Source organism: Sapajus apella, unplaced genomic scaffold, assembly GCF_009761245.1.
Source record: "Sapajus apella isolate SASKATOON/1434 unplaced genomic scaffold, GSC_monkey_1.0 scaffold142, whole genome shotgun sequence".
Classification (NCBI taxonomy): Eukaryota; Metazoa; Chordata; class Mammalia; order Primates; family Cebidae; genus Sapajus; species Sapajus apella.
In genome coordinates this window covers 758,184-768,840 of record NW_022437082.1, presented here as the reverse complement: position 1 = coordinate 768,840, position 10,657 = coordinate 758,184, and the positions used below count along the sequence as shown (strand labels likewise).

Genomic DNA, 10,657 nt, shown 5'->3' with positions numbered 1-10,657 from the left:
GGTGGTGGAGGTGGTGGTGGTGGAGGTGGTGGTGGTGGAGGTGGTGATGGTGGAAGTGACAGTGGTGGTGATGGTGTTGATGGGAGTGTTCATGGTGCTGGTGGTGCTGGGATCAGGGTGAGTTCCCACAGTATATCTCATTCTTGTTGTACCACTCTGTCAACAGCACCACTGACCAGGGCAGAGGAAGAGGCTCACTCTGAACATGTTATTAATGGAAACCTCAAAACCGTCTGTCTCCTCATAGTCATTCATAATTATCTTTTTCTTACCTGGAAAACTGAAACTGAATTACTGGGAAAAACACAGGAGATTCTTGTTTGTTAATATGCTGCCAATAAAGTAATTTTATGTCAAATTTAACTACAGGAAAGGGCAAGGCATTTCTAAGTTCCTTAGATGTCATGTGGCTAAAAAAACAAAAGTATAGACAACAGTTAGGTACTGTACACTTAACTGTTTGAAGCCGTATATTCAGAAAGCAGATGTTGGGTGTTGGTGTTTGAGAACTGACTTCCTGGAGGTATTTTATATAGGCCAAGTTCATTGTTCTAAACTCTAAGGGCTTGATGAGGGAGGAAAAGTAGAGAAAATGTTTAGTTTTGCCGACAGCATCACACGGGCAGCCCTAATGCTAGACAACTTTAGGGCCTGAAGCTTATTCTAGGAAAAGAAGCACCTACAGAGAGTGGCACTGGGCTCTCCTCCACTACAGAGATGACAGCATCTGACAGTACAGGGCAGGCAGGGCTGCCGAGGGGGTCCAGAACAGATACCTCAATGAGAATGAGGACAGGCCAGGGAGAGAAGTAGGGAACCAGAGAGAAGGAGCTGGAATTCTAGTGGGATACATGATAATTAAAGAACAAGAACAAGATAAGAGTGTGTGCAGTATTCTTTCAAAGACTGAAAAAGTACTGATGTGATAGAATGGCTGGTGGCTCCTCTGAGGAGGTGACATTGAACTGAAGGTCTCAATGTGAGAAGGAGCAGGCCAGGAGAAGCACTGGGGGCAGAGCACTCCAGGCAGGAGGGCAGCAATTGGGAAGGACCTGGGGGAAGGCTATTGGACTGTTCCAGTGATGGGTAGGCAGCCAGCGTGCATGTCACACAATGCACCAGGAAAGTAGTTATGAGCTTGCAGAGGGCCTTGCAGGCCATGGGAAGGGGGTTGGATTGTATTTTGTTTGTAGGGAAGCCATTGGGGGGCTTAAGTAGAGGAAGGATTGACTTCATCTCTGAAAAAGATCTTTCTGGATGCTGATGGGAGGAGAAATGGAAGGAAAAGGAACAGCTCTGGAGAGAAGAACTTTTAAGAAGAGTGAGTTTGGGAGTGTGGAGTTGGGGCCAGCTTTGGCACAGGAGGGGAGGCTAAACATGTGGCAGGCATGAGGACCTGTAATTCTACTTCAGATGGGTACCGTTTATTAGGGGAAACAAATGAACCAAATGCCCAGTAACATAGGCCAAGTGTTGGCAAACTTCTGTGATGGCCCAGGAAGTAAATATCTTAGGCTTTGCGGGCCATGTGTTCTCTGTTGAAACTCTGCGTAGTAGACTATGTTAATGACAGGGCATGACTGTGTGCTAATAAAACTTTATTTACCAACACAGCCTGTGTGCTGGATTTAGCCTGCCAACTCCTGACCTAGAGCATGAACTGAGTGTCTTCTCTGAAGGAAATAAGTTTTTTCCAAATTGCTCTCCTCATAGGGGGCCATGTAGGCCCACTGTTCACAACAGAGTGAGTGGGCAATCTTTCTAGAGCAGAAAAACTGAAAGGTTTCTGCCACAGTGCAAATAAGGTGACCATTTCTAAACCGTGCAAGTGATGCAGCAGTCCCAAATGTTGTCTCACCTGTGCTAATGACACTGCTCATTGTGTGCCTGTTCACAGGTGCTCTGAATCTTCCAGTGAGAAGAGAGAAACATCATCCTTCCTAGGATTCCCTTGGGCCTTGCTCTTATAGTCTTATACATCGTTGAAGAATTTGCATTGTCTAGTAGATTAAAGCACATCCTCCACCCTCGGGCCCTCAAGGGTCTGTATGATGATACAGTCTCACCTCTACCCCTTCCATCCCCATCCTAGGTGCTATGGCCAATCTTGAGGCCACCATGTTAGGCCTGTGCATTTCCCACCTCCACCATGTAACTCTCTGAAGGCCAGGTCGTTTCCTACTCATCTTGGTGACCCCAAAGCCTCATGACAGGGCTCAGCTGGCATCTAAAGATGTGAATGAAGCATTGGAGAAAATGGTACTCTGCAAATAATTCTGTTCACTTCCCATTTCCAGCGTAAGACCTAGAGACAATGACTTTTTAGATGCATCCCTTCCCCTCTGTATGACACTGGCCTTCTCTTGTGTCCAGCAATGTGGGTGGCCTAGATGATTCCTAAGGGACCTTCTGGCCAAGATGAACAGCAGGTGCATCTTATTGAGCAGTTACTGTATGCCATGTACTGAGCCACAGCTCCAAGGGCATAGGAACAAGAACTGTCAGGGTCAGGGCACTGGAGGGAGGCAGACAAAGACAGGCCTGTGCTGAGCAAGAGAGAGGGAGGCAATGACAGCAGAGACATGCCTGGGCCTTGGGTTTGGGTGCCCACTGGCCAGTGGCTCATGCTTGCCTTTCTAACTTTGGAATTTAGGGGCTGAAGATCTGGAGAGAAGGGAGGAGGGAGATGAGGAGAAGAAGAGAAGGGGAGGAAGAGAGTGTAGGGAAAGGAAAAGCAAAAGGGGAGGAGGAAGGTTTCCAACAAATGATTCTATACCAACTGCAGAAATCAAAATTTGTTGCCCACATCTTAGAAGTTCATGTCCCTCCTCCCCAGAAGTCTGGAATGTGGCACACCAGGGGTAGTTTATAACCCAAATATCTATTTGTAAAAAGAGAAACATTGGGCTCTCCAGCTGTGGATTCTCAGTAGAAGCAAGAGGCCTCAGCCTATACAAGCCAGCCCAGAGTTTGAGGAGCCCCAGGCCCACACCCACAGGGTTGCCCCCTGGGTCTGCATGCTCCCTAGAAATGTACACACTTCTGAGCCTCAACTCTGCCCTGGAGTCTAATGGCATCCCCCTCCTTCCTGGGGAAGTTCCATCTCCAGAAACCTGTTACCTTGGGCCTTATGTCAAGGAAACTATGGGAAAGAGCTAGGCAGGAATGCAGGTGAGGCCAGCATGGGCTCCTGAAAGTTCAGAAATAGGCAGTGTCATGCTCCCAGGTGCCTGCAGAAGCCAGCTGAAAAATGGAGCTCCCCTCAAACAGACTGTGATTTGCAGGTCACTGGTTTACTGAGCTGGGCTACCCAGGCAGGACCCAAATGCCAAGCCCAGTGGCGTCCTGCAAGCTGAGCAGTGCTCAGTTCTTGCAAAAAAGGTCTGTGTGAAGGCAAGGCCTCTGCCTGGCCTCTTGCCCCATTTGGGTGTCTGGAACAGGAAAGAACCCTTACTGCAGGAGAGGTAGGAGGGAGCAAAGGGAGTGAACAGCTGCATGCTCCATGGGGAAGATCCCCAAAGTAGAAAGGCGCATACACACTGCTGCCCTTGACCCAGAATGCTCACAGCTCCATTACAGAGCCAGGTCTCCTCACTGCAGTGGGGCTGCTGATGAGACTGTGGGATCCTCAGGGGTCAGGACACACATTTCCCATCATTCTTCTGATGGCAAAAACCTCTGAGCTAATGCCACCCTCTGATCATTAAAAAAAAAAGTGCTCACAGCAGTGTGTGGTTTAGAACCATGCTCTGTGTTGTTGGGAGCATGTGCGCACCCATAACTTGTTCATTACCATCCCCAAAACCCTGATGTAGGCAGAGAGCAGAGCTATTAACCCCACTTTACTGATGTGGAGACTGAGGCCCAGAGGCTCATGAAAGTTCTCAGTAAGTGGCAGGGACAGTTGCCTCCAGATGAACTGGCCCCTGGGGTCAGCTGGGGCTTGGAAGGGGCCCATACACATGAGCTCCCCTCTCTTGGGGCCAGACTTGCACCCATGCCGTACCTTTAACCTGAATGAAGCAGGGGATGCTGGCAAAGGCTCAAAGCTCTGAACCTGGGTTTTCTCTTGAGACTTCTAAGGGAGCTCTTTTGACAACTCACTCTGTTCCCAGCTGGCTGCCCCTGCATGGGGTTTTTAAGCAGCCTGGCTTTCTACCAGGCTTGGCAGTGGACAACGCTGATTGGAAGGTTCAAGGGAGCCACTGGAATGAAGTAAATGTGCTTCTACTCTTTACCTGTTTATGGGTTGTCTGAGAACCGTGCCTGGCCTACAGAAAGCCCTGGAGCTACCTGAGCTCCTAATCTGGGAATGGAAAGCATCAGGGTAGGAAAAGCGTTGGAGGCAGGGTACCTCAATTTGAGATCTGAATTTACAACTGCCTGCCTGTGTGACATTGGGAAAGTCTCCATCCTTTCTGAGTATCAGTCTCCTCCCTGGGGAAGTGGAAATATCAGTCTCTGTGACACAGGAGCAAATGAGCTACTGTGTACAAAGTACCTTGCACAAGAGAGACGCTCAACGACTTGTCTCTAGGTTTCACCAAGAACTACAGAGTGAGATAGATTTGTTCCCAGTGGAGGAAACCTGGAAATAATTTGCTCCCAGACTATGAGCTCCTAGAGCTCAAGGTCTAGCACAGGGCTGGCCACAGAGAAGGGACCCTGGAAATGTGGCAGGAGGCCAGAGATAGACAGGCCCTTAGAGCTCACACCCATGCCCTCTGACCTCAAAAAGAAAGACACCTGCTCAAAATCTCACAAATAGCTTGTTCCAACCCTGGATCAAGTCTGAGGTCCCCCTTCCTGAGTCCAGCACTTTTCTTTTGCAGCCTCCCAAGCTGATGGGCAGAAATCTTTAACCCCATCACACACACCAAGGGAGGAGGTGACTGGAGCTCCTCCTACTGGGTATGTCTAAGGTCACCAGTCTACAGAAAAGGGACAGATAGAATGGGGTCAGCATTTTTGTAGCCATCCAAATGTCCACATACCCTGTTACACTGAGGGTTCCTCTCTCCCCCTTCTTCAGTCCTACTTGTGTTTAGAGATGAGAAAGATGTGGGCTGAGGGGTTGTTTTTTTGTCGTACCGTAGGTGGAAAGCACTCTGCACTTGGGGCCACCCAAATGAGGACCCTTGATGTAGGACCCCCACCTTCTGGATAGCCTTCTGAAAGTCACTGAATTTCTCAGACTTTATTCTCTTTATCCATAAAGAAGGAGAATAATAAAACCCCCCCACCCTGCTCAGCCACTGACTGGTTGGGAAGCTCAGAAGAAATACTGGGCACGGCATCCCATTGTAATCTCTACAGGGAGTCACTTCTTACCATTAAATAGCTGAACACAGAAGATGTGCAAAGAGCACTGTGTCTCCTTCCTCCTCCAACTGTATCTCATGCCCTTTGTATGAGGGGCATTTTGTCTAGGAGCTGCCTTATGAAGGGAATAGGTGCCTGCTCCGAGCTGGAGGAAACTGCCACTTACAGTGGGGTGTAGCCTGAGACAGGGACGGCATGTGACATGCACACTGAGTCTCAACTCCATGCAGGCTCTGGAACACTTGCAAATTGGAGTGCTAACGCCTTCTAGATTCTCACAATCCTTCGACCTACCAATCTATGGGAAGAATCGAGATCGTAACTTCAAAGGGAAGGACCAAATGTTCTGCCTCCTGTTAAAACTCCATACACTAACTGCAGAGACTGGATGCCTTATTAATCTTGGGTACTCGCCCAAGTGTTCAAAAGGTCAAACTTTTCTGTTCCCAGATTGCCAGAGTCATTAAGCAGTTACACTATTAAATGAATGAACAGATGCTGAAAAGGTACTGCATTACTAAGATTTCTTATGATGATGGCCCCTGCCTGATATGTGTTCAGCATTTAGTGGTTTTCAATGGACATTAGAGTATAGTGGTAATGCCACTGGCCTCTGAGTTTGTCACTTCTTTTATCTGTGACTTCAGTCAAATTTCTTAACCTCTCTGAGCCTCGGTTTCCTGGACATATTAATAGCTTCTTCTTCCCAAGGTTATCATGAGGATGATAGGAGATATTGTCCCACAAATGCTTAGCAAACTGCCTAGCACCTAGTCAATGCTCACTTAAAGGTGGTTATTCTTACTCTTGGTTCATTTGAACTTTGTTCTCAGAGAGGGCAAAAGATGGACAAAGCCCCATAGCTAGTGAGGAGTAACTACAAGACTAGAACCTAGGTGTTTTGAGCCCTAGTCTTAGGCCAAGAACAAGCGTCACATCAGATGCACGTTTTCCTTCCAGGGAGCTCACAATTGTTTCCATGTAAATTCAAGGACTGCTTAAAGAGAACTCTCCTCTGGGACTGATATCATTTTATTTCGAGATTGACTTGAAACATGTTTTTTGTTTGTTTCTTTTCTGGGAAAGAACAAGAGAACCAGTTAAGCTGAATGCCTGAAGCAAATCTCTGTTAGCAATGCTTTCAGGATGAGTGAGAGTGGTGCAAGAAACATGCTTCCAGATGCACATGGTTTCCTGGGACTAGGGTTCAGGGTATCAATCCCTGGGTGTTATGCAGTGTCAGAGAGAGAGCAAACAAGGGAAACATCTGAGATCCAGCTAAGGCTACACTCTGTAAATGCAAGCCCAGCTTTGCAAAGGACCTCCTTCCACTACTCACTTTCTAGGCTTAGCAATAACTTGTTTAGGCAGCAGGTTTCCTGGTGAACTCACAGCCCATTCTGCTTTTATTTGGTCAACCTTAGTCCATAAAGACCCAGATTCTGAGATCCTCAGCATGTGCAGCAGAGTTTCATGTTAGCGCTGGGTATCTTCTTGAGGCTACAGGGATCCCCTACAGCAGCACCTATCACACACAGTCAAAGAAGTGGGTTCTCTCAATGCTGTCCAATGCTGTTTCAACTGTGAAGAAGACCATCTGAGAGAGTTGCTTTTGGAGCCTGAGGCAAATTTTTACAATTCTTTTATCTCCTCAACTGGGGTGAATTCTTGGTGTTCTAGGACAGCTTGAAGTTTTAGAAATACTCAAGCCACTCAGAACTCCACAGAGAACTCTTTCAGAGGACGAGGTGTGGCATAGAGGAGGCAGAGGGCTGATCCTGATCAAGTTCCAAGTGTGACCCTAAAGCAATGAATGTGAATTTTTGGCAAAGCTTACAAAGGGCTCTAAAGGTCATCTGCAAAGAGAAGCCAAGCCCGGAAATGACATAAGCAATGACAGCTTCTCCAGAGTAAAAGCACAGATGGCTGCTCCAAGGACCTATTCTAAGGACAACCCTCCCTGGAATATGTGCACTCAGCTGTACACTGATCAAAACCAAAGGAGTTATGTACTGGTCACACTTTTTAAGAGTGCTGATGGAGTCGGGGAGAAGGGGAAGAGGACCCCTGTATCCACAGTCCATCAACCCTTTCTCTTAGAATTTGGCCCAAGTGAATGGAATCAAGTGGGAAACAAAAGAGAAATGTAAAGTCAAACTAAAACTGATCATGGACTCTGGGAGCATTATGAAGTTTTTCTTTTTTTTTTTTTTTTTTTTTTTGAGACGGAGTTTCGCTCTTGTTACCCAGGCTGGAGTGCAATGGCGCGATCTCGGCTCACCGCAACCTCTGCCTCCTGAGTTCAGGCAATTCCCCTGCCTCAGCCTCCTGAGTAGCTGGGACTACAGACACGCGCCACCATGCCCAGCTAATTTTTTTGTAGTTTTAGTAGAGACGGGGTTTCACCGTGTTGACCAGGATGGTCTCGATCTCTTGACCTTGTGATCCACCCGCCTCGGCCTCCCAAAGTGCTGGGATTACAGGCTTGAGCCACCGCGCCCGGCCATGAAGTTTTTCTTTACTGACTCAATTGTTGATCATAAACAAGAAGCAAGAAATATAAAGGATAATTAGGAAGGAGGTTAGATATTCCTTTCTAGAAGAGGCGTAAGGCCTGGCAACTTGGGCCAGCTGTTGACTAAGTAATGTCTCCATTTCTGCCATCCACCTGACTACAATCTCTGTGAGAGCTGGGGACTCCAGTAAACAAAGTTTTGTCAATGTCTATATGTTTAACTTGATAGCACGTTCTCAATATGTTTTTGGTGGTTGGCAATGAAGAAAAAAAGGAGATAAGATTTCAATCACCCCCTTCCACATCTGTGGAATTGTATCAAAATTTTTAAAATAAATAAAATTAAAAAATAAATAGAAAGCTGAGTTGCTGAAAGTGGATTGCCCTGGGAATTGGAGAAGACAGGCCCTCTAGTTATGTGAAGTGGCATTACCTCAGAGCCCAGGGCTTCCAGTTCTATGAAAAGGAAGGAAGCAGACCCACGGCTCTATAAGAGCTATTTCCTCTCTGCTCTATTAATTTCAGAGATTAAGCAAGCCACTCCTCTGTGGCCCTAATACCCTGAGATAACAGCTATTGTGTTTGCTGCAACTCCTGCTAACAGAGCTAATCTTGGTGGATTGGTGGTGTTGCAGGCTTTTGTTGTCAAATTAAACTAGCCAATGGCTCTCATAGTCCCTTCTATCATCATCCTGCTCCTAGAACTACCACTGGAATCCCTAGTCCTGAGTTTCAGAACACTTGGATGATGTCTGAGTTCCCTGAGAAGACAGTAGAAGCGTGTCAGGTGAGTTTTTAAAATGACAACAGGGCCAGAAAGTTGAATGGGAAGCCCTTTCTGTGTCCTACGCACTAGCTTTTTGTTCTCAGTCATTCTAGAGCTCATGCAATATACCTAGTGCTTGCCATTCTGAGTGGCTTCTATTAGGAGAAAAAGTAAAATCTTCTTTCCTCTCTCATCTTTCCTCATTTTTCTTATTGAATGGGTGCAGTGCAGGGATCACTAAACTGGGAATCCAGATGTAGCCTTAAACTGTATTCCTAGTTCTTCTAGAAACCTACAAGGGGTGGGATCAGCACATCTCCTATATCTCTTCTGGATCAGATTTGAGTTCCTTATATTTTGGGTTGGATTCCTGCCACTAAGTTTACACAGAAAATTTCAATAACACATCTTACGTTCAAGTTTAAGATTAGAAGCATTCAACACCCCCCTCCCCCCATAGCCCATTGTCTGACCGATTCCTGGAGCTTTCTGGGCTCCTGACGATTTCCCACCATGGCGAAATGGGGAAGCATGCTCTTGATTACAAGCCGACTTTTCCAGTCATCCATTGTTTGACCTGCAATTTTATTCTTGACTCTCCAAGGCGTTTCTCAAACGACCTAGACACAGGGCTTAGGGAGACAAAAAGTACACTGTCTTTCAGATATGAAGATGAGACCACTGACCCCGTGAATCACAGACTTTCACTCTGAAGACAGGTTTGTGTGGAGTCAGCCACATTCCTTTTCCCCTCTTCCCACCCACCACCCTCATTGAGTACCCCCACCCCCAAGGATGTGGGGCATTTCTGTGAGACAGTTGGCTGGGATAAAATCACAGTCCTTGACCAGAGGCAGAACAAAGTTCACTGGAAGGCAGAGGGGTGGATGGAGGAGCAGCTTGTTGCAACTAAAATAACATTGGGCTTACAGGCATGGAATCTGTGTCCTAGGTCTGGATTTGCTTTTGTGTAATATACAGCGGGATCCAGGGAAATGCTTCTCTGTTCTCTGAGATACAGTTTCCTTATATGAAAACATGGTGGTTAAATTAGGTGATGGCTTAGGGCCTCTTCAGCTCTACTAGAGTATGCCTTATGGTTCATAGAAGAAGCAGCCACCAACTGTGACACTGTTAGGATACAGCCAAGTGAGCTGACTAACAGTTCAAAGCCTGATAGACATAGGATGGAAGCAATGAATGTTGAAAGGGGCTCAGGAAACTCTGGTGCACCGATTTACAGGAAAGTGACTGAGCAGGCTATGATCATGGCTACTCCTCCATGATGGATAAGTAGATATATGCAAACCCAGGTAAAGTTTCATTTCTTTTTGTTTTTCATGATGCAGACATGAAATAAAAGCTCTGCTAAGACATTAATATATGAGGACAGCTCTACTTCCCATAAGCCTCCTTGGCAGTACAGCATCGGGCTCTAAAATCTCAGTGTCTAAACCTCTGCCTCTGGAAATATGAAGTACTTTTCCCCATTCTGTCACTGAGTATCACTAAAACCTCTGGACATTACATATAAAACAAACATAATAAGACACCAAAAGGTGGAAAGAAAAAGGTGTACTGGTTAGGGATCTTGGGACTTGAGCAATGATGCAGTGGTGAGTATTCTGGATTTTCTTTTTGCCTCATATATACCAGACTTGGAGCTGAAGAAGCCAGAAACCCAGAATGCTTATGAACACTGACAAAGAAACCCCAACAAGAGCCTGCTCTTTCTAGCCAACGGACCAAGAAATGGGTAGCCTAGCAAGACTGAAAACTTTTAGACAATAACTGCTCTACTCTAGCCAAATACCATAGAAGAAAATGCAGTCCCATTATATTCCATCAGCAAAAGCCAAACGAGGAGCCTCGGCTCCACCCCCACATAGCAGTAATGAGGTGCCCTTCCCCATCCCCACTAGAGTAGTATCAGTAAAAGCTTAGTGGGGAGCTGGAATCCTCACCCCTGCCCAGCAGTAATGAAGAGTGCCACCCTCCCTGATGCCAATGAAGAATAAGATGGTGCCCCTTTCCCTGCCAGAGCAGTGTCAGAG

At 46.6% G+C, this 10,657-nt stretch overlaps 1 protein-coding gene across 6 annotated transcripts in view; it reads right to left on the bottom strand.

The window, feature by feature from the left end:
* The window catches only part of MAMLD1 (mastermind like domain containing 1), a 141,113-nt gene that overhangs the window by 57,921 nt on the left and 72,535 nt on the right, over positions 1-10,657 (bottom strand). For all 6 annotated transcript variants that reach the window (XM_032264134.1, XM_032264130.1, XM_032264135.1 and 3 more), the window contains one exon: positions 9,077-9,235. In XM_032264134.1, coding sequence (XP_032120025.1) covers positions 9,077-9,172 — 96 coding nt within the window. In that variant the 5' untranslated portion in view covers positions 9,173-9,235. The remainder of the gene's footprint in view (positions 1-9,076; positions 9,236-10,657) is intronic.